The sequence below is a fragment of the Tachypleus tridentatus genome, chromosome 4 (assembly GCF_004210375.1).
Source record: "Tachypleus tridentatus isolate NWPU-2018 chromosome 4, ASM421037v1, whole genome shotgun sequence".
NCBI lineage: Eukaryota > Metazoa > Arthropoda > Merostomata > Xiphosura > Limulidae > Tachypleus > Tachypleus tridentatus.
The window spans coordinates 65627455-65652448 of record NC_134828.1 but is presented as its reverse complement, the minus strand read 5'-3'; the positions used below and the strand labels follow the sequence as shown (position 1 = coordinate 65652448).

General features: G+C 33.2%; 1 protein-coding gene across 6 annotated transcripts in view; it reads left to right on the top strand.

The window, feature by feature from the left end:
* LOC143249327 (ligand of Numb protein X 2-like) overlaps positions 1 to 18546 on the top strand; it is a 128702-nt gene extending 110156 nt beyond the window's left edge. For all 6 annotated transcript variants that reach the window (XM_076498966.1, XM_076498967.1, XM_076498968.1 and 3 more), the window contains exons 7-10: positions 696 to 726; positions 2658 to 2777; positions 4322 to 4488; positions 11787 to 18546. In XM_076498966.1, the coding sequence (XP_076355081.1) occupies positions 696 to 726; positions 2658 to 2777; positions 4322 to 4488; positions 11787 to 12069 (601 nt within the window). In that variant the 3' untranslated portion in view covers positions 12070 to 18546. The remainder of the gene's footprint in view (positions 1 to 695; positions 727 to 2657; positions 2778 to 4321; positions 4489 to 11786) is intronic.
* Positions 18547 to 24994: the final 6448 nt, after the last annotated feature.

Genomic DNA, 24994 nt, shown 5'->3' with positions numbered 1-24994 from the left:
ATAGAAACAGTTATTAACTATCTATACTCGCCTTCCCAAATGTCTCAAATATTTGCAAGTCATGGTTATACCTCATGTAATAAGTTACCAGCTCGTTTTCTGTCAAACAAAACAATTTCGTATGCAAGAAAGCTACAATTAAATTATACTAGAACCCAAAACTTAACATACGCCAAATCATTTTCCAAAAATAAACTAAATTAATACGCGATTGCTACAAATGTTATCACACTACTTAGATTTATAAATTAGTAAATCACACTTTTCAGTAAATATATAGATCTTCCCAATGAAAAACTGAATAACTCCGAGATAACCTTAAAGATCGTCACTTCTTATTATATTTTTGATATTTTTACTAATGCGTTCTACTAAATTTAGGAAAGTTGCTTATCCGTAAATTTATTATGTGATCTTACTTAATAATAACAGAGGGTATTTTCTTCCGCGAGACGGGAAGTGAATACTTTTAAAAGTATCTTGTGTATTAGGTTTAGCGAAATGTAGATATACTCTACACGTCTTTTTGAACTTTTGACGAGGATATTGTTAGAAACAGACACAGACACTACGGTGGAAAGTTTCATGTTGCATTGATTGTAGTGAACAATATTTTTAGTTTATGTTTCATCGTTCCTATCTGTTGGTTTTTTTTTTGTCGTTTTAATACAGTATTTATACATAAATTGTTTCAGGAACGGAAGAGGAGTGTTCATCACATATGTGGTGAGTACAAAGCAAATCTATAAAGAAAAAAATAGTCCCATTGTGTTCTTATAACATTTGTCCTGTCATATAAAATAGTGTCATTGTGTCCTTGTAACATTTGCTCTATCACCCAAAGTAGCTCCATAATGTTCTTGTAACATTCGTTGTGCCATGTAGAGTAGCTCTCATTGTATTCTTGGAACATTTATTCTCCCATAAAAAGTAGCCTCATTGTATTCTTTTAATATTAGTCCTATGTCATACGAAGTCGTCCCATCGTGTTTTTTTTAACATTTGTTGTGTCATACGAAGTAGTTCCTTAGTGTTATTGTAACATTTGTTGTGTAATACGAAGTAGTCTCTTTGTGTTCTTCTAACATTTTATTGTGCCATGCAGAGTAGTCTCACTGTGTTGTTGTAACATTTGTTGTGCAATAAGAAGTAGTCCCACCGTATTCTTGTAACATTTGTTGTGTAATACCAAGTAGTCCCATAGTTCTTTTGTGACATTTATTGTGTAATACGAAGTAGTCCCATCGTGTTCTTGTAACATTTGTTGTGTAATATGAAGTAGTCCCATAGTGTTTTTGTAACATTTGTTGTGCCATACGAAGTAGTCCCAAAGTTCTTTTGTAACATTTGTTGTGTAATACGAAGTAGTCTCATCGTGTTCTTGTAACATTCTTGTGTCATGCGGAGTAGTCTCACTGTGTTCTTGTAACATTTGTTGTGCAATAAGAAGTAGTCCCATCGTGTTCTTGTAACATTTGTTGTGTAATATGAAAAAGCCCCATAGTGTTTTTGTAACATTTGTTGTGTAATACGAAGTAGTCCCATCGTGTCCTTGTGATATATATTATGTCATACAAAGTAACCTCATTATGATAGCACAAAGAAACCATACATATTTCAGGTAAAATAAACGTAGTTAAAGTATATATACACATCTGCAGTGTGTTGAAATATGTATTTTATGCATTTGAAAAAAAATTCTAAAGTAGTAGTTGTGTATTGAATAAACAGTTGTCTCATAGTCAAGACGAGTTTTTCGGTTTACTCATTTGTACATTAATTTGACTCTTTTTATCACTTTGCAAATGGTAATACCTCATTGGTTGCTGTAATATTTCAACAAAATCGTGTCACTGAAATATACCATAAAGCATTAATAACTGTAACAATTAACTGTACCCCATAGCATGCAACTTTTACAATTTGCCAGCCTAAAATACTTGACAAATGTATCATATTTATTATGCAATCATAAATCAAGGCAACTTTAACTAATTTCTAAGGCTGATATGAAATAATCTTGTGTTTGTTTGAGACAGTTTTATGAACTGGAAATATTCCATATGAATTTTCTTTAAATTATACACAGTTATATAACTTCAAATACAGAATTATTCAGAAGGCAGTCTTTATTAGAGAAAAATCAGCATATCATGTTTAATTAATACAATAAGACTGTTTTGTCATTTTTTTTTTAAATATAAAACATCAAATTCGAAAATTTGACGTTAAATAATAAACCATATGAACTGTCATTTTTTATAATTAAAGAAGAGAAATAATTTATTGGATAAGAAATACATAACAATGAAAATACTCATGTAACCTACTTATGTAGCTACTTAGTAATATGATATGTCCAGATGGCGCCGAAATAGATAAATTAATTGTGTACCTCATCATAAAAGGGCGTCATACCAGACAAGTTGTTTGATTATATTATTCACAAGGTATTAAGATGTTAGAATGAATTTCTACCTCCAGAAAGATGTACATGACACTAGTAAATTATCGTGTTATTGATAATAACATATAGCGTATAAATATATATATATGTGTGTGTGTGTGTGCATAAATATGTACATGTATATGTCTCTTGACATTTTTTTTTCAGTAATATTTTATTAGGCGTTATGAATGTTTAAATTTCTACTCAGCACCCTGGTAGTATAGCAGCTCAACATGGCCGAAGTGTTATGCAAGGAGATCAAATTCTGGAAATCAATGGACAGAACGTGGCAGACTGTAACCAGCAACAAGTTGCTCAAATGTTACAGGTCTGTTGCTATAGTTTTTAAGTTTCCTTTGAATTAATTCATTAGATGGTCTAAACCCTAGATAGCAGCTTTAAGCACAAGTGAAAATAGAAAAGAAGTAGCTATGATGATTCAACAAACACCATTTTTATGTCCCATTTTCACTACCTCATTGCGATATATAAAATCAGGTAAGCTATGATTTCCGGGTTTTCGTTCTAATGAAGAAATATACATTGATTTTATTTTTATTTTATGATCAGTAATGAGCCTCTGAATGCCAGTATAAGTGAACTTCACTTATATATTTTTTTTAAGTATTTAATAAATAAATGAAAGTTTTCTTATAGCTGTCTATAAAATATTTTTGCCCATCATGGTTAAAACATATAAATCTCGTTACCAAGTACTAAGACGTAGCCAAAGAAATCTCTTTATTTACTAAGACTTTGTATTTAATCTCATTAACAGGAGCCACAAGTCTGTCATACAAAAGGCTTCTCTGTTGTGAGTGTCCTCTGAGTTGTTCCTTATATTAATGTGGACTTAGCTATGAAGATTTAACATAGGCTCTTGTTTTGATTTCATGTAATATTGGCACAAGCTTGATTATTCCCCCAGAGGGCCAGCATGGCCAAGTGTGTTAAAGCGTTGGACTCGTAATCCGAGGGTCCCGAGTTGGAATCCCGCTCGCACCAAATATAATCGCCCTTTCAGCCGTGCGAGCGTTATAATGTTACGGTTAATCTCATTATTCGTTGGTAAAAGAGTAGCCCAAGAGTTGGCGGTGGGTGTCTGGTGAAGACTAGGTGCCTTCCCTCTAGTCTTACAGTACTAAATTATGGACGGCTAGCGCAGGTAACCCTCGGGTAGCTTTGTGCGAAATTTAAAACAAACAAAACAAAATCCCCCCAGATACCCCTTTTTTTCATTAATGTTCACTCAATAATAATATGTTCCTCTCACAACAAATATATTTATACGAGCTTCATATTATTTTAAATACTATCAGTTATTCTAGTTTATTGGCAAACTATAATACAATATAAAGACTGATTTTCGATAAAGTTTTCTTTCACTGTTAACTACCTGCTGTTTCCTTTTACCAGTATAGCTCGTCAGTTATAAACGTCTCCTAGCAACGTCTTTCGAGGCATGTCTTTGAAAGTTAATGTAATGTATCTTCAAACAGTGTAGAATGGTAATAATGGGGAACGAGTACTAAACGAAAAACCTTTTATATCATTTTGTGTGTATTTCCTTCAGCAATGTGATTAATTTTCCAAGTTATTTACTTTGTTTGAAGCGTAAAAGCATTTTAAAGGTACAGAATAATTTTAACGCATTCAACATTCTACAGTCAGCATTTCTTGTCAACTGAATTACTTGCGAAATAGGACCACTTTTGTTACAGTTATTCAAATAAACTCTAAACACCGCTATAAAACTGAATATCTGAGATAAATATTAAATATAATTAATTTACAATTCACAGTGTAAATGACAGTGGTAAAAAATTAATTTGTCTTTTTTGTTAGTTTGTCAGTTTTATTTTTTTCTTCTAGAACATGGATGCCGCAATTGTGTTACTTATAGGGCGTGTACCAAAACTAACTGCATCTGTTCAAGAATGGGCGCGAAAAAAGGCTCAGTATTCATCACGCACGCGCACATCTACTTGGTCTGCCTATACTGGGAATACAAGAGATAAACTTCAAGTTCAACGACCAAGGTACGAATAAACATATATAAAAGATATAAAATAATATGAAACGAAATTTATATATAGTTAAACGGAGTGTAGAAATAATACAGACACGCCATCCAAAGTTTTGTCGATATATATGAATGATATCTATGATTTTGTCGAAGTTAAATGTATTTACTTTTGTCGTTTTGGTTTACGTCAAAATTTCTGACTTAAACAATCCACATAATAGTAGTTAAGTTCAAAGTTAGACAAATACTGAAAAGTGATAAAAAAATGAAATAAGATACAAAAAAATGGAGGAGAGAGTTACAAATCCAATAACACAAGAGTGGGTCACAAAATATACAATGTAGGAGAGTTACAAATCCAACAACACAAGAGAGGGTCACAAAATATACAATGTAGGAGAGAGTTATAAAACAAACAATGCAGGAGGGAGTTAGAAAATAAACAATGCAGGAGAGTTACAAAATAAAGAATGTAGAAGAGAGTTACAAAATAAATAGTGTAGGAGTAGAGTTACAAAATAAACAATGTAGAAGAGAGTTACAAAATAAACAATGCAGGAGAGTTATAAAATAAACAATTTAGGAGAAAGTCACAAGATAAACATTGTTCTAGAGAGTTACAAAATAAATAGTGTAGGAGAGTTACAAGATAAACATTGCTGTAGAGAGTTACAGAATAAATAGTGTAGGAGATAGTTATAAGATAAACAATGTTAGAGAGAGTTAGAAAATAAACAATGTAGAAGAGAGTTACAAAATAAACGATGCAGAAGAGAGTTACAAAATAAACAATGCAGGAGAGTTATAAAATAAACAATTCAGGAGAAAGTGACAAAATAAACAATGCAGGAGAGAGTTACAAAATAAACAATGTAGAAGAAAGTTACAAAATAAGCAATGCAGGAGAGAGTTACAAAATAAACAATGCAGGAGAGAGTTACAAAATAAACAATGTAGGAGAGTTGTAAAATAAACAATTTACGAGAAAGTCACAAGATAAACATTGTTGTAGAGAGTTATAAAATAGTATAGGAGAAAGTTACAAGATAAACAATGTTGGAGAGAGTTAGAAAATAAACAATGTAGAAGAGAGTTACAAAATAAACGATGCAGAAGAGAGTTATAAAATAAACAATTTATGAGAGAGTCACAAGATAAACATTATTGTAGAGAGTTATAAAATAAATAGTGTAGAAGAAAGTTAGAAGATAGACAATGTTGGAGAAAGTTACGAAATAAACAACTAAAAAGAGAGTTTCAATCAATCTAAGTTAAATTCATAGTTTTAAATCACTCTTTCTAAATAAAAAATATTCCGAGTACAATGAGAAAACTCAAGTGAAATACGAATAGCTGATTTTTTAGATAAGTCTGTACTAAATATTTTATTTATCTCTTCAACAAAATAGTTGCAAATTTTGATAAAGAAATAGCAATTTTGCCCAGCATAATGCTAAAATTAATACTTAGAATAAGATTATTCCTGAAAGCCATTAACAGGTTCGCATGCTTACTAGAAACAGCTAGAAGTACCCAATAACGGCATCAAAATATAAAAGAAACTGCTCTCGTTTCTTCTCTACTGATAAAAGCAATAAACTGTACATATTGGTCTTTGTAGGTTAACCTAATAATCCACAGAAACTATTCCATGACGTCCATAAGAAAAGGGATAATCAAATCATTGGAATGGCTAATCATAAACGCAAGACACTAACTATATTTACCAAAGTCTCACCGATTTGCACGTTCCAGAAAACAAATACTGGACGAGAAGATGAGAGAAAGGGAAACAAATTTAAAAATGAGTGCGACATTTACATTGAAGAAAGTTACAGAGCAGAGTGGTGTAGTAACATGGACATGGTCTTGGGTTTATCATCACAAGCTCCCCAAACAATGAAGAAAAGCTCTTGGGGGGATAAACACACTTATTGTGTCTGTAAATTATTTCCATAGTTCTTAAGGATACTTCACATACACACACACAACTGGTAAATGGTTTGGTTTAAATGCTATTTATTTATTTCTCTAACAGTATTAGCCTAGGCCCAAGTACACATATTTTACAAGAAAAAAATGGCATCAAAAGACAATAATAAACTTTACGAAAAGACCTCTAACTTTGTAAAAGAACGGAAACTTTCATTAAGCTTGTTAAAAGAGTGTATTTTAACGACATTGTTTAAGTTTTGAGAAATAAGGCTTATTAGTGCTGTAACACAATAAACCAGTCTACTGCATCCAGTAATCCAACCACAGCTTTTTTCTTTCAATAAGCGTTAGATAAACTAACTTGATAATATAAGAATGAACTAATTCCATAAAGAACCTCCTTTAAAAACTCTCAAAAGAAAAATACAGACTTAAAAACAAAAATATTTATCCCCATTAGAAAGTTACAAAAAAGTCAAAATATAAAAAAAACAGTAGAATGACCTACATTAGTTATAAATACCGTAGTTCTCTGTATATCACTTTCAGTATACATTACTCGTTCACTCATGAAAACCACACTACTGTCAAGGAAAGACTGTTTCCAAATTAGCAAATTTAACCTAAAAAACGTGTAGTCATTAGGAATAAATTAATTCCTTTCTTCCAATAAAATATTTTAATATCTTCCTATTAAAGGTTGTCTTCCTAAAGCTATTTCTTGTTTCTTTGTTGACTTTCGAGCAAAGCTACATGAAGGCTATTTGCGCTAATCGTCTCTAATTTAGATGTGATAGATAGAAGGAAGAGAACTAATCAAAACCATTCAATGCCAGCTCTTACACTACTATTTTAACAAAATAAAGTAGAATTTACCGTTACGTTATAACGCTCCCGCGGATGAATGTGCAGCATGTTTGGTGACGGGATTCTTATGCATATACTTCTGATAAATGGCATAAAGAAAACAGAGGCAAATATAGGATTTATAGTTCATAAATACAGTGTAGAAAGACATTCGTTTCAAGAGTAGCTCTCAAGTTTGTTACGAATTTTCGCGCAAAGCTACACGAGGACTGTCTGCGCTTGTCGTCTCTAGCTTAGCAATGTGAGATAACTAGTTATCACCACCCATCAAACTTTTGGGCTACTCTTTTATCAACGAATAGTGGGATTGGCTGTAGCATTGTAACGCTTTCATGGCTGAAATGGCGAACATATTTAGTGTGGCGGGTATTCGAAAAAGTGACCTTCAGATTACGAGTCAAGCGCCTTAACCATCTGGCCATGTTTTAGCTCACACCAGGTGAATAGGGGCCCATCGAAAGAGTAAATAACTCCATGTATCTTTTGTTTTATAAGTTAAATGTTTTATCATACATAAAGAACTGTTCTAGACTGGAGGTTTTATTGTGTATTTTTCCAGCTGTGGTTTCGTGAAATAAAACCGTGATTATTGCCAAAAATCAGTATTGGTATTGAACGTAATAATTCCAAACTTTCAATTTCAATGTTAACAAACGTACGAAATTAATGTTTACATAATTACTCTCAGTCCTTGTTCTAAACGTACTAAATTACTCATTTCGACACTAAAACTGAAAAAGCGTTACCTGAAAAGTGTGTAAATTCTAGAATTTTCGACTATTTTTCTTCAAGAAAATACTCAACTATTTTTTAACTCATTACACCTTTTGTGTGTAATCCTACTTGCTAACTCTCCTGTCAGAAGTGTTCAAATTATTATAGGATTTTAAAAAGAAGTCTCTAAAACGTAAAATAACATCCATATTTTGATGCATGCCCGGTCTTGTTGTACGTAATTACAAAGTAAAAGGATCCACAACAGCCCAGCCTGAGAGACTAGGGAGTAGTTCTGGCTTTTCTGATTCTGGAATCGTTTTAATCTGGAAACACTCCTCTTTTATGGACGTCTCCTGCTCAAAGTTTATCCTTCTTTTCGATACGACGTTGTGGTTTTTATGTTGATATGTTCTTGACGGTGAATAAAAAGATTAAGCCGAAAATTTCCATAAAAAGAACTAGATGAAGAAAAGCTATTGTATTTTTTTCTAAATATTTGTATTGGGATCAAATAAAAATGAAGCAGCAGAACAATGTCAATAAATCCCATATTAATAATAACTAGTAAGAAAACAAGACCTAGAAACTACAGCCCCTTGGTATAGAACAACTAGAAACTAATCAAAACAACAGACAAGGATTATGTAATTTCACTGAATTAGTTAAGAGTAGACCATCGATCAGTTAAAAACATAAAATAAAAATCATATTGAAAATAAAACGCCTAGTACAAAAATTAGAATTGGAGGAAGATAAATGAATGGAACCCTAGTTTCAAAGACTTAAGCCAAACTCGAGACTGTTCTTTCTGTCACTGAATGAGTGGTAAACTTGTGATTATTGAAATATGTACGATTTTACTAGAATATAAAGGTGCATATAAAACAGTCATATGTCACCGTTTATTAACCTCGACCCGAAGGTGTGAGTATTGTTTTCATTCCTGTGTGTTGAATTCTCAAACCTCAACAACAGACTGAAATAGAAAAATGGTCTTAGCGCACTTTCTCACTGACTTCTTAACTTATATGGTGTTTTGACAACAACAATTATCTTATCTTTCCACAGTTTTTCCTTCTTAATTTTTATTTCAACTGAATCGTATAAATGACCTTCGTTTAATAAATGTTTATAAAATGAAGAATAGTTTTTATTAATTTTCCCATAATTTATTATGGACCATTTCAACTACGTATCTGTTGTATTTTTACAACCTTCAGTCAACCGGTTTTCGATACCCGTTGTGGGTAGAGTACAGATAGATCAGTGTATACCTTTTTGTATAACTCCAAACCAATAAAACACACCCCTCATTACCTAGTTCGCTTTCGTACTTGGCAAGAGCATTTTCAGTTTTTTGCATTTAGCGATAAACCTTCAGAGTTCAATTTATATCTTAAACACCTATAAAAATAGTTTTTAAAGAGATATCATGATATTGTATCTTTATTAAAAAGCGAATCTTGTTTTTATATCGTTCAAGCCATTCCTTGTAAATAAATTCTAATTGCCATTCATTTTGTAAATTGTTTAAACGCTAGCTTATATATGTTCAGGCCCAGCATAGCCAGGTGGATAAGGCACTCGACTCGTAATCTGATGGTCGCGGGTTCATATCCCCGTCGCACCAAACACGCTCGCCTTTTCAGCCGTGGGGGCGTTATAATTTCACAGTCAATCCCACTATTCGTTAGTAAAAGAGTAGCCCAAGAGTTGGCGGTGGGTGATGATGACTAGCTGCCTTCCCTCTAGTCTTATATTGCTAAATTAGGGACGGCTAGCGCAGATAGCCCTCGTGTAGCTTTGCGAGAAATTCAAAACAAACCTATACATGTCCGATAAAAAAACATTTTTTTATTAGACAAGGTGTGGTCTGTTCGTGGCTCAGCGGTATGTCTGCGGACTTCCAAAACTTAAAAGCCGGGTTTCGACACCCGTGGTAGGCAGAGCACAGATATCCCATTGTGTAGCTTTGTGCTTAACTCAAAACAACAACAACTGGTCTGTTACAACATTTACCATAAAAAATTATCTTTGAGTGTCTAATATAGTTTTATAATTACAAATACCTCATCGAGTTTTATTTATTATGCAAAGCGACCTTTCTGTTTAAAAATATATAAAATTCTTCGATAACAAACTTCAGAACTTTGTCAGCTCGTCATGTTATTATTAGGCCTGTACGCAGAATGTTTGAAGGCGAAGGGAATTCTAATTAACGAGATCAAAAGCCAACAGATATTGTACAAAACACAATCATCATGCAAAGCATGCTAATGTTACGGCACGTGACTATTTGAAACCAAAGCATGCTAATACTTCATCAGAACAATGTAGACTGTATAGCAAACGTTAAATATTATAAGCAGTTACGCTATAACTATATAAGCATAATATTTTTTGATCACCAAAAGAGGGATGGATTTCAGCCGAACTCCATGCGTACCTGAGTTTGTTTCGACCTGAAAAGTCTATATTTGTTGCATTCCCCAAAGACAATGACTACCTCTGATTGCTATAGTAACGGTCTTTTATCTGAACTCCATTGCAGTTCGTTATTTCTTTTGTAGTAAATGCAGCGAAGTTTGATCATATTACATCGTTAAGTGCGGGAATGTTTGTGGTTACCGTTTTTATTTAATTAATTACGGTTAGAAAAATAAAAACCAATTTTGTCTTCCCTTCTGCTACCAGTTTCTGGAATTAATTATTGTTTATTAACGCATACCAAGACTGATTTTGTTTTCTGATAGATGCTTTTAATATTTTATTTATCAAGTGCCTTTTAGGTAGTCCCCCGTTGGTACAGCGATATGCCTACGGATTTAAAACGCTTAAAATCAGGGGTTCGGTGCTCCATCGTGGACTCAGCAGATAGCCCGACATGGCTTTGCTATAAGAAAACACACACAAAAACACACGTTTTAGGTAATCAAATAAACGGTAGATTTCCCTTTCTAATTTAAACTTTAAAATAAAGCACTTTGTTGAAATAACGTCACGTTGTTCCTGTGATGCTATTTAAAATCTTATATTCTTAAAAATATCTTTAATTATGCAACATCTTAGCGCGTAGCAAATCAAAGTTTCCTATCATCATTGTCAACTTGAAATCAAAACTTGTACTTATACAAAATCGTTTTCCACCTGTTACTCCCAAGAAAATAAATTAATTCTTTGAATAAGCATTAGAATCAGAAACTGATGTTGTTGGAAACTGTCATTTTTCAATTTAGTGTTATTTCTCCCAGTCACTAAGTCTAAGAGATTATAACGCTCGTTACAGGTAAAACACAGATATTCCATTGTGATGCTTTGTGCTTAACAAGAAACAAATTAGTCCATTCTTTTAAAAACATTTTATGCAGATTCGGTCAGGATTATTTATTCGTATCACAAGACATCAAAATTCACTGTGCTGAAAACAAGTATACTGCCACTCTGTCAGTCGGATCATCATTTGTTATATTGATTTTAGTGAATTCCATCCTTCTTCAGTAACCTTGAACAATGGCAAATCGAAACATCAAGTCTAGGCTTCACATAATGGTGACGTATACATTACATCCATGATGTTTTAACTTTTCTTTCACTCACCACAGATAATCTATGTAAATAATGATTGACTTTGACATTTAATAGCCAAAACGCCATGCAATGAAAACGTGTCAACCTCATACAAAATATTTTTTTAAATATTTGCATTTTGTATTATTTCATGATTTTAACAAAATATTTAGGACATTGGATTTCATCAGTTTTATTATACAGTTAAATGTTTCCGTTTTCTAGCCTACCTGCAACTAAAGACAGTTGTGCAATAGAATTTTCAACGCCTACTACCAATACAGTTGGCATTCTTCGTGGTGATGATAGCGCCATCTTGTCCCGAGAAAACAGTCCAAACTCCAGTGTTCACCGCTGCAGGCTGAGTGTCGTCGGCGAAAATAAATATCTTGCCGTAACCGGTTACCCAAACGACGATGAAGACTACGCTAACCAAGGCGTTGATGATTTTAAAACGAACGATTCCAAGAGTCCGCTGCTACCTAGCATTCACGTAACAAGCTTCTAGGAGCATGAAACATTTCTTAATCTACAATGAATCGACATTTTATGAAAGAAAATATCCGTCCAATCAAGCGTTGGATTAAATATATATATATATATATTGATGGCTAAGACTACCACAATTAAAATGAAACATTTCAATATCCAAATAAAAGATTTAGAAATCCAGTATAAGAGGTCAAAAATTAGTAGATTTAACTATAGTACAACTGTCGCTAAATATTTAATATTCGAGTTTAACAAATAGTAACTATTTTCAAAATTTGTCAATTAAATCTAAATTTCTCTGTCTTTTCGAGACGAATCAATTTTCTTTGTGTTTTTTGTAAAGAACAACGTGGTAACCATCTTCTTAGTTAGAAGATATGTCACAGTTATCCCCTGTTATTTCCAGTCTCTATGTGAAATTAACGCAAATTGCGTTAAATTTGGTACAAATGTTTCAAAGAATGTGTACTAAAGTTTGTTTCAGTATTCATATAATTTTCTAGGTTGTGAAATGATCAAAATCCTGTTGAAAAACAATAATAAAAACACACTTCCTTTCGTCTTTATATTTTCCATAGTATGTATCCTGTCATCGTAAACCTTATTTGATAACCATCAGTGTTCATCTTTTAACTTTATTTTATCGAAATATCTCTATAAATCATACAAACAGGATAAGAGTAAGAGTTACCCTCCCTCAGTGGCACATCGGCATGTCTGTGGAGTCACAGCGCTAAAAACGGGTTTCGATACCTGTCGCGGGCAGAGTACACATAGTTCATTGTATAGTTTTGTGCTTAATTCCAACCAACGCCTAATAGTTAATGACAAGTGAAATATAACCTCATCTTTCTTCCAACATGTTTGTTTGTTTTGTTTTTTGTCAGGTCGGAATAGTGTAATAGTTTGCACACAAAATGTTTGGTCGAGATCAGATTATATCTAATAATTATAGTCTGTTTCAAATAAATATGTATTTATTGTACTTTACGTATTGTTTTAGAACGATAGATTTAACAATATATTCAGTAAAATAGAATTTGTGTTATTCGAACTGGTTGCTATGATAGTCCATAGTAGTTTACAATATTCGTTGAACCTTAGTATGCTTATTGTCATAGAATAATTTTCTTTTTTTTCAAAAGAACATAAATATAGTGCAAAAATATTATCGGTAATAAATTAATATAATGAGAAAATATAAAGAAAAAATCTCAAGCCTCTACCTAATAGGGAAATACTGCAAATAAATATAAACCCAATCTGCTATTCGTTTCACTACTTGTCATCGAGTTTCAAAGAAATTCGTCCACCATCAATAACCACGACCAAGGTCAAATCAAGAGAACAAGACTGGGCTTTACAACGTGGTGAAGTTTATATGTATGATATTGTTTGTTGTATTTTACTCAACCTATATTTGTAATGGGTTTGAAGAACTGCTGTTATTATTTGTTTATTCTGAAGACTTGTAATCGGTGAACTGAATGATATATTAAGCTCCATTTTTTTGTTTAGTATTTTAGACAGTTAGTCTGCTGAATAATCCAGTAACATGAACATTAAATGTTATTGAAATCCAACGTAAATGTAGGTTCACTACGGTGGATAAAAAATATCTCTAAACGTCATACACATAATTGGGAAATAGTTCAAAATGGTGTTTAGTGGTGGCTTCTTTACCGTTAACCGCATCCAATTTGAATTTCACCATTTTCAAACTGTTAAAATCTGATTGGAGGAAATGCGTATAAACGCAGGGACCAGCAAAAAAATCTAGAATTGAAATCTTTAAGGATCAGAAACCGGGAGATTTATTTGACAGCAATGAAAGTTTGAGCATATTTTTAACTTTTTACTTAATAAATTAACTATAAAAAACCATTATATGATACTTAAATATAAATTCTGCAATATTCTGAATGAGCTATTTAAAATAAAATTAGAATATGTTTTGAAGTTCATTTGCGAATAAATATGTAGTCAGAATGTTTGTTTTTTAATTTCGCAAAAAGCTACACGAGGGCTATCTGTGCTATCCGTCCCTAATTTATCAATGTAAGACTAAAGGGAAGGCAACTAGTCATCACCAACCACCGCCAACTCTTGGGCTACTTTTTACCAATGAATAGTGGAATTCATCGTAACATTATAACACCCCCACGGCTGAAAGGGTAAGCATGTCTGGTGTGACAGGGATTCAAACCCGCGACCCTCAGCTTACGAGTTGAGCGCCTTAATCACCTGGTCATGTCGGGCCTGAAATAGCTGTCTTCATAAACAAGGGTTGTAATAATTCTGCCAACAGGCCTGTAATAAGAGTAATCTGTTCATAATAAACACGTGTATTAGAATCCAACTTGAACTGTATATGATGACCAGCAACGAATTTCGAGATTGATAATAATTGAACATTTGTTACTCTGTTAAATTTTTTTTACCCGTTCAGGTTGTCTATAAACTTTAAATGTTGATACATGTATACAGACGAAAAAAATGGAAAATAATATTAAAGGCTGCTGCATAATTAATCATTATTAGCAATTCCTGCATCTGTTATTCAAAAATGAGACGTTAATGAACATAAAATAAAAATGGTTTAATTGTACGAAAAATTCCAAGAAATATTGCAAACTTTCTGATAGGATGTTTAGATTAATACGTGTTGTCTAGCAAACATCGTTTACTGCTACGTTTACACACGAGTAAAAATGTATACGAATCTTAGCATGATGTTTAGATTTGACTGATTCACAAAGTTTTAAGATCTCTGATTACGACAGTATGATACGTATTCATATTCTACTTAAATCCATGTTTAAGCATAAAATCCTTTCCACATCAGAATAATAAGAAAACACGAAAATTTAATGTCAGATATTAACCAAAGGAACCATAGGCATGGCACTAGTGGTCACTGTTTTAATACTGTGTAGCATATGATATAGTTTGAATAATTTCTGTTATATGTAAAGCATGATGTTCGTTCGTTTATAGGGGATTCTGGTGAACTTTTATGTAGCATACTGTGTCGGTTAGGTTCTGTAAAGCTTTGGAAAGCATATTGTGATTTAGATTTAAAGGTGTTTCAGGTAAAGGTTTGTGAAGTATACTGTCGGATAGTTTCAAAGGCTATCTGGTGCAGTGATGTGTGAAGTTAGCCAGTTTCCAGGGGTATTTGGTGAAATTTTAACCATTGTTGTTTTAAAATACTCTCGAAATATTCTCTTCCGATGATTCAAAAGACATTCTACTGAATTCAAACTGGGCTGTTTAGGTGATTTCAAGACACTGATTTACCGTTTTCTTCAAATAAAGCACGTATTGCGTGTGCCTTACAGTACAGGAATCATCATACCCTTGAAACACCGCATTGACGATAAAACCTAGTGATTGGTCATTTAAAATATGTATTAGTGTTTACTTACATTTAAAAGTGCAGACATTTTCTACATAAATTCTATGCCCCATAATAGAACACCCTTACCACAATCCTTCAAAGTTGGCTCAACAAAATGATGAAATAATTGTTCGTTTCTGCTAGCCTGCTAAAGAGTCATAAAGAAACACCACCTTGAAACAAAGTAAGATAGTTTTCATAACACCACAGAATTAGAATCAATCACCAAGTTTCACAATTAAATAATTTTTATTATATAAAACATGACAGTACCAGGAGTGCGCCCAAGTCCTTCTGTAACATTCACTTCTTGGTTTATTTATTCAGTAGTACCTAGATTATCATTTACAACTAGTTCGAGAATATCTGGATTACCATTTACAACTATTGCAAGAGTATCATTATTATCATTTACAACAACTTCAGCAGTATCTATATTATCATTTACAACTAGTTCGGGAGTATCTGGATTACCATTTACAACTAGTTCAGGAGTATCTGGATTACCATTTACAACTAGTTTTGTAATATCTACATTACAATTTACAACTTGTTCAGTAGTATCTATATTATCATTTACAACTAGTTCAGTAGTATCTAGATTATCATTTACAACTAGTTCGGGAGTATCTGGATTACCATTTACAACTAGTTCAGAAGTATCTGGATTACCATTTACAACTAGTTTTGTAATATCTACATTATCATTTACAACTAGTTCAGTAGTATCTAGATTATCATTTACAACTAGTTCGGGAGTATCTGGATTACCATTTACAACTTGTTCAGTAGTGTCTAGATTACCATTTACAACTAGTTCAGTAGTGTCTAGATTACCATTTACAACTAGTTCAGGTGTGTTTAGATTATAATTTACAAGTAGTTAAGGGGTGTCTAGATAATAATATACAACTAGTTCAGGAGTATCTAGTTCACATTTTAATTGCACATATAGTTTGTAGTCATCTACCCATCTTATACAGTGACTTCTAAAATCGTGCAACTGCACTGGTATTTAAATTATTTTTAGTTCAGAAATATTTACATTACTCTCTATTGCTACCGTGTTTCTCCGATAATAAGACCTACCCATAAAATAAGACCTAGTGTGAATTTTGGGGATAGTTTTAATATAAGCCCTACCCTTAAAATAAGCCCTAGTTAAGAGTGGCAGGAAGAGGAAAGAAATAAAAAAAAAAATAATTTATTAATTAGTTTAATAGTTAGTTAATTAGTTTGTTTAAGTATTAATCAGTTAGTTTAATAGTTTAATAATAGTTTATTATAAATGGTTAGTTTAATAGTTTTACTTTGTAACTTTATTTTTTTAACATATCAAAATAAGACATCCCCCGAAAATAAGCCCTAGTGTCATATTTTGAAGTGAAAATTAATATAAGCCCTGTCTTATTTTCGGAGAAACACGGTATCTGGAGAAATCTATAGAAGGCCCAATGGAGAAATAGGGACAACCAAAATTACATTATAATACACCAACTTGATGTTATTTAGGAGTTCATCACTTTAATGATTTTATTGTTGTTAGGATTCCTTCAGTGCATAATAATTATGACATTTATCTTAACCCATTAACGCTGGTCGTTTATTTATTGTGTGTTTGTTTTTGAATTTCGTGCAGAACTACACGAGGGCTACACGTTCTATCCGTCCCTAATTAGTAGTGTAAGACTAGAGGGAATGCAGCTAGCTATCACCACAGCCCGGCATGACCAGGTGGGTTAGGGCGTTCGACTCGTAATCTGATGGTCGAGGGGTTTGAATCACCGTCGCACAACACATGCTAACCCCTTTTTTGGGGCTCGGCATGGCCAAGTGTGTTAAGGCGTTCGACTCGTAATCCGAGGGTCGCAGGTTCGAATCCCGGTCGCACCAAACATTCTCGCCCTTTCAGCTGTGCGGGCGTTATAATGTGACGGTCAATACCACTATTCGTTGGTAAAAGAGTAGCCCAAGAGTTGGCGGTGGATGGTGATGACTAGCTGCCTTCCCTCTAATCTTACACTGCTAAATTAGGGACGGCTAGCGCAGATAGCCCTCGAGTAGCTTTGCGCGAAATTAAAAAAAAAAATTATTACTAACCACTGCCAACTCTTTTACCACCGAATAGTAGGAATGACCGTGACATCATAACGCCCTCACGGCTGAAAGGGTGAGCATGTTTTGTAGAACGGAGATTCGAACCCGCGAACCACAGATTACGAGTCGAGCGCCTTAACCACCAGCTTATGCTCGGTCATTTAATTATTGTTAAGCACAGAACTACACAATGAACTATCTGCGCTGTGTGCACCCTGAGTGTTGAAACCCGGTTTTTTAGAGCCGTGACGCTTCAGTCTTAACGATGACCCACTGGATGGCCCACTACCGCAGTGCCAAAAAATGCTTATGAACTAAGCTTGACAAGGAATGATGTATAGAAAGTCTATATTTTTTACTTATAATCAGACTATTAGTCTAACACAGAATGTTGAACAAGAGATTATCCGTAAACGACTGTATAACTTGAAATATTACTTTTTTAATCGGCAATTTTTTCAAGATTCAAAAGCTATTAAAGCTGATTAATTAAACTCGCTAGAGGATTATTTTGAGAAAAAAAATCAAAACCAGTATTTACAGCTTGTTAGATTGTACGTAGACAGATTAAAAAAGAAGAAGAAGGGAATGTGGCTTAATTATCTTTGTGCACCATCCTTAATGGCAGGAAGTGAAACAAAAACAGCGTATTAGTTAATAAGATTCCAAGCGTTTCCTCGTTCCGGCTCAGGTTCTTAGAGAACATTTTTGTTTGCTAAACTAGTCTGTGACTAGCAGCTACGTTCCAAACAAGTTTTTCTCCCGGGATTCTACAAGTGACATTTCCTCTTTTAATGTTTGTTCGTCTGCTCAAAGTTTATTGATGTTAGTAGGAATTTAGGCATCAAGTGTGTTTTATCTATATATGTGCAGGTGAAAGTTATTTATATATGTTTTTTAAAGTTGTGAAGTAAACAATGCAGTGTATGAATCTTTTATAAAGTATTCCTTATTGCTGTTACTTACACGTAGCAAACGAAATAATAAAACTACTAATTAGGCCTAAACTTAGTTTTAAAATAGAATCCTTATGTCTTATTACTGCAATACCTTGTTTGGATTAACCACACAACCAGATTGTAATATTAAATATAATTATTCCCAACGGATGAACTGGGGCTGGGAGTAATTGGTTTATGTTTTTGCCACTTTACACAAAAAAAACGTAAACAATTTTAAGCCATACATTTAAAATACCTGTTACACACTCTAAACTAAATTAACTTGAAGAAACCCTTAAAGCCAGTTCTTATCAAGCTTTTTTCTTAAGCTCATTTAAATTTACTGCCTCTTCAACATATGGCGGTAAACTATTCTAAAAGCCAACCACCTGTTAGAAAAATAAAACAGTATTAACTGAAGATGACTCCTATCCTGCCAAAAGTTATACTTATGACTCCTAATTTAACTATTCTCATTGTTAAATATGAAAAAAGTATGATGCATCAGTACTATAATTTCTTTTTATCATCTTAAACACTTCAGTCAGACCTCCTAGCTCTTCCTTCTTCAAGAGAAAACAATTTCAAAAATTTCAGCCTCACTTCATATGTCTCCATCTTAAACATCATTCTAGTAACCCTTTTTAACTGTTCGATGTCCTCTCTAAGTAAAGAGCCCAAGACTGAATACAATATTTCAAATGCGGCTTAACCAGTGACATATACAATGCACTTATAACCTCTTTAGGCGTGTATTCAATATTTCTGTAGATATAACCTAAAATCCTATTTACCTTATCACATGCAACAGCACATTGCTTCAATGGCCTTAGAGACTGATCGACTGTTACACCAAGATACCTTCCATTCGTGACACTGTTAAGATTATTCTTATCCAAATTATACTTATAATTCAAATTACGATAACGCATATGCATTATCTTGCATTTAATATAAATAAAACCTCTCTGCTATTTATTCGCATAACTCATTAGATGATCTAAATCGTTTTGTAAATTAGCAGCATCCATTTCACACCTCACAACATCCAAGGTCTTAAGATCATATGCAAATTTAAGTACTTTATTGACTATTCATTCATCTAAGTCATTGATGTAAATCAAAAAGACAAAGGTTCTAGGACTAAGCGTTGAGGTACTGCACTTGTGATATTATTTCACTTTGACTGAATGAACTCCACTTATAACAACCCTCTACTTTCTCTCATCCAGTCGCTTTTCTATCCAATTTACTAACTTGAGAAAATGTTTACAAGCCTTTTATGTTTCACCTTGTCTAATACTCTCTGAAAATCCAGGCACACCAAATCTACACCCTTACCCTCATCTACATAAGCAGTTACCTTATCAAAGAATCTCGGGCCCGGCATGGCCAAGCGTGTTAAGGCGTGCGACTCGTAACCTGAGGGTCGCGGGTTCGCATCCCCGTCGCAACAAACATGCTCGCCCTTTCAGCCGTGGGGGCGTTATAATGTGACTGTCAATCCCACTATTCGTTGGTAAAAGAGTAGCTCAAGAGTTGGCGGTGGGTGGTGATGACTAGCTGCCTTCCCTCTAGTCTTACACTGCTACATTAGGGACGGCTAGCACAGATAGCCCTCACGTAGCTTTGTGCGAAATTCAAAAACAAGACAAACAAACAAACAAAATCAACCAATCTCAAAAGATCTGTAAGGCAAGATTTTTCCTTAGTGAAAAATTCTAAACTTTGTTAATTGACTTTGCAAAGCATGTTTTAGCAGAATTTTCAAAGCTTTTCCCACAACTGATGTTAGACTAATGGGTATGTAATTTTTGGGAAAACTTTTTATCACCTCCTTTGAAAACAGGAGTTACGTTAGTTAGCTTCCTATCCTCTAGCGCTTGCCCACTATTCAAGAACTGACAAAAATCATAGTAAATGCCTCACAGATCCAATCTGTGAGAGAAATATTATCTCGTCCAGGAGCTTTATCATTTTTAAAGTCTCCCAATTTTTTCTTAATAACCTCAGAATTAATTCAGTCATCTTGTTTGATGTCGTTTCCATTCATCAGCAGTATAAGATGTGACATACTGCTTAAATCTTCATTAGTAAACACCAAAGAAAAAGCAAAATTTAATAACACACTCATCTCATAATCATCAGATATTAACCTTTCTTTCTTTACCATCCCACTCATTCTAACATTTTTTCTACCCTCAGTATATTAAAAAAATCTTATTGTTAATTTTTACATTTTCAGCTAACATTTTCTTATATGTCCTAACTTCCTGTTTCATCAACTTTTTGATAATTATAATCTGCAATGTTTTAAATCTCCTGTCATACCTTGCCAATTTAAATTTCTTAAATTTATTATACATTTGTTTTATTTTATCTGTTATACTCTTTGTGATCCAACCTGGTTTTTTAACTTGTAGCTTCCCTTTTATTTCTATAAAATATATGTTTACCTTTAATATTTAAAAATTTATCTTTAAAATTTTTCCACATCTGATCAGTGTCTTCAAATAACTCAACTGTCCAATTCACAACAGATATTTCTTGTTGCATCTCTCCAAATTTATGTTTTGAAATTTGTAACAAAATATCAATATTCTTTATGTCCATATGTAGCGAAACATCGAACCTAATCTAAAAATGGTCACTTGTACCTAAATGTTCCCCTATTTTTACCCTTTCAAGCATTTCTATATTTAAAGCTAACAATAATCCTTAAAGATCATTCTTTCTAGTAGGTTTTTTGACTAATTCGTGAAGAAAACCATCCTAACTAGTTTTCAAAAACCTTTCTTTCTTGTGGTTTCACTCTAGTATTTTTAGTCTAGATGCATTTAGTTAAAATCGCCCATAATTATGACTTCATTAACAGCTGAAAACTTAATCTGATTTTAAAGTTTCTCACTAATTTCATCAGTATCATTTGGTGGTCTGTAACAAATTCTCACTGAAAGCTTTTGTTCTTTATAAACACTAACATAAACCCATAGGGATTCAATCTTCTTAATGTTATATTTAATATCCTCAACTTCAACAGGACGAAACTCACATTTTACATATAAAGTTACTCCTTCCCCCTCTTTAATACTCTATCCCTATTAAATGGCATATAACCCCTTATTTCAAAGAAACTTCTGTTATCAAAATTATCTATGTTTAACCATGTTTCAGTTATTCTTATCACATCAAAATCCTTCATTCCTACCAATGTTCTAAAGTCACCAATGTTATCTCTTATACTTCTATCATTTCAATAATAGTAACTACTTGTAACTACTTTTATATTCGTTTCCTATGTTAAACTTTTCCCTGCCTCTTATTCTTTTTGCATTTAGTTTTCCTGGAACTCACCACTGTCTAGTCCTAATTTAAAACTTCTTTTATAGCTCAATTAATATCCTTAGCAAACAAGTCAGCCCCTACTTTATTTAACTGTAAATAATGTATTCCTAAAAGTTTCTTACTTCCACTAAACCTATTCCACATGTCCAATCAGCCTATATGCTCATACTAAACTAAGACTAGCACTCTAGTGACCTATTCATAACTTATCCTCGGAGTCGATTGTGGGCAGTACCTTTGACAAAATTAAGTTGTGGTATTTTTCTTTAAATGCCTTTATCAAACTTTATGCTTATTAGTTGGCTCCTCCGGCTTACGTTTCCCTAAATCATTAGCCCCCTGCATGCACCACAGAACAGCATCTCTGTTATATTACTTTATTATATATCCTGCTCTGTCATTTATATTTTCCACCTGTGCCCCTGGGTATTATATTTTGACAGTTCTATCCACTTGTTTGTCAAGTAATCATCTGTCACTATAACCTCATTATTATATACATCCTTCTCTGACCATTTTGTTTTCATTCCTTCCAGTAGCTCATCTGCAAAAGCCAAAAGCTGAAATTTATTGCTCAACAGACTAGGCTTGTTTGTATATTTTCATTAACATCAATAGTTTCCATCTTGTAGATGAAGAGAGACAAACAGAATATTTATTTGAATCACTCCCGGGGGTAAAGAAATGTGTGAGTTATTTGCAAGTTATTTAAAATATGATAAATTTTCCGTTTCTGTATCATAATGGACTTCAGGTGTGCTATGTATCATAAGGGACTCCAGGTGTGCTATTCATTTTTGTTTCTTTCTGAAAATATTTGGATTAATATCTCTTTCTCTTCTTTGAAATATCTAGGTATAAAAATACAAAGAACAATATCAAATAGTGTTGTATCTAGTGACAAGTTCATTGGTAATGTACAAAAAAGTAAAAGATTCTAGAAATCTACATAAGAAATTGCGTCAAGATCTTTAAAGCTCTCGTTATTTTCGCGTGCATAACACCAGACATTTTTTGAGTAGGCATTATTTGTGTCTAAATACCAAATGATGCTTGAAAACAAAACAGTATAAACATTTCTACAGCAGTCTTGTGTTCTTGAAATTAAAATATAATATATCTACAAAAACAAAATACCTTCCTACATAAGTAGTTTTATTCGTGTTAATAAATATTCTAGATTTAACATTACAATCATAAACAACTGGATATCTATTTCAAACTCCGTTGCTTAAGAAAAAAAATTAAATTTAACAAGACCTGGTTTGAACCTAATACTTCTTGTTGTTATATCTTACGTACACTTTTGTTATTCGGATTTTTAACATTCAAATACTATATACGCATAGAAAGAAAGGGTGCAATATAGTAAAAACTTTATGACATAGTTTACCAATATAATGTTACCACGATTTTTACCAGTAATGTTAACGACAGTTTATCATAGTGTCTTTATCGGTGTTTTCACTATTACTTTCCACAGTTGTGGTCATGGTTTATCAACAAAGCTTTACCCGGGTCTTGTCATTGTTCACCATGAGGTTAAATAAAGTTCTGTCTACTGTTTATCAGCATATATTTACCACAGTTTTATGATCGTTTGCTGCAGGTTTCATTACAGTTCTAACCATAGTTAATCAATTTGGTTTCATGAGGGCTTTCACAACGTTTTACTGCAGGTTTTACTACAAGTTTGGTCATGGTTTATCAATATGATATTGCCAGGGTTTTTATCATTGTTTACCTTAGCTTTAGCCATGTTTTTACCAAGGTTTTTACTTCTGCACACTTTAGGTTTCTTAAGCAAAAGTGAATATAATCAAATCCAAAAGACAGTCAATTGTATTTTTTTCTCTTCCTGGCTAAAATGTTTAACTTCTGTGGCAAAAGTAAAAAAAAAATCTTAAATGGTATTAAAATCTAATCTTAACTAATCTAATCTAAAATGTTAAATTGTTACATAATTAAATTTCCCCAAGAAGTGGTTTTAGCGTGAGAAGATGGTTTGTATGGACACATTTAATTGTGTGCTCATATTTTCATATCAACGATGTTGAATTGAATTCGGTCACGTGAAAATGTAACGCTTTAGCATTTGAAAGATCATTTCTTTACTCCATTTTACGCATCAATGAACTATGATATCTGTAATGTTTCCACAATGAAATGGTCAAACGACGAAGAACTCTCTACTGAAAACGATTGATAAATCCATAAAAAAAGCTACCTCAGAGCGTTGGTTGCAAGTATAATTAGCTTAGAATTTGTCCGAGCGACACAAGCTTAATCTGATCCTGTTATGTGAGAAGAACAGTGAGTGAAAATAAATTCCCGGTCATTTCCAGTGTTCCATATTGGCAGCTTCTTTTTCCTTTATTTTTGTATCTCTCGTGTGCGACATTTCTTTTCTGTTGCACTTTCCCTGCATCTTTCTCTGGCCACTTTCTGATTACTTTCTCTTTGTTCTCCAGTTTATATATTTTTAATTGATTTATTTTCATCGTTAATTCTTTTCTATAACTTTAGGTTTTTGTTTTAGATTATTGTTACGATAAACACAGCTTCGTCTATTTTAAGGCTTATTATTTCTCTACTCAGTATTTATTCTAACATTTCTGTCCCTCTTGATGTTCTTTTATTCTAAGCTGATCTTTCTTTCTCTTCGATGATTTGTTTGCTCATTCTGTTTTTATTTTTTATGATAAAATTTAGCATTAGCCTGACAACAATAAGGCCGTGATGTACGTTGTTAACTTCTAGGAAGTAAGATATATACACATGAATTAAAGCTGGGGGTATACATAGTGATAAGTGTAAATGGCAGTGTGTTTTGTTTGTTTTGAATTTCGCGCAAAGCTGCTCAAGGGCTATCTGCGCTAGCCGTTCTTAATTTTGCAGTGTAAGACTAGAAGGAAGGCAGCTAGTCATCACCACCCACCGTCAACTGTTGGACTACTCTTTTAGCAACGAATAGTGGGATTGGTCGTAACATTATAACGCCCCCACGGTTGAAAGAGCGAGCATGTTTGGTGCGACGGGGATTCGAACCCGCGCCCCTCAGATTAAGAGTCAAATGCCTAAACCCACCTGGCCATACCGGGCCAAATGGCAGTGTGTTCCTAAACCTAAATTAATAGTGTTTAACAATTAAATTAGCC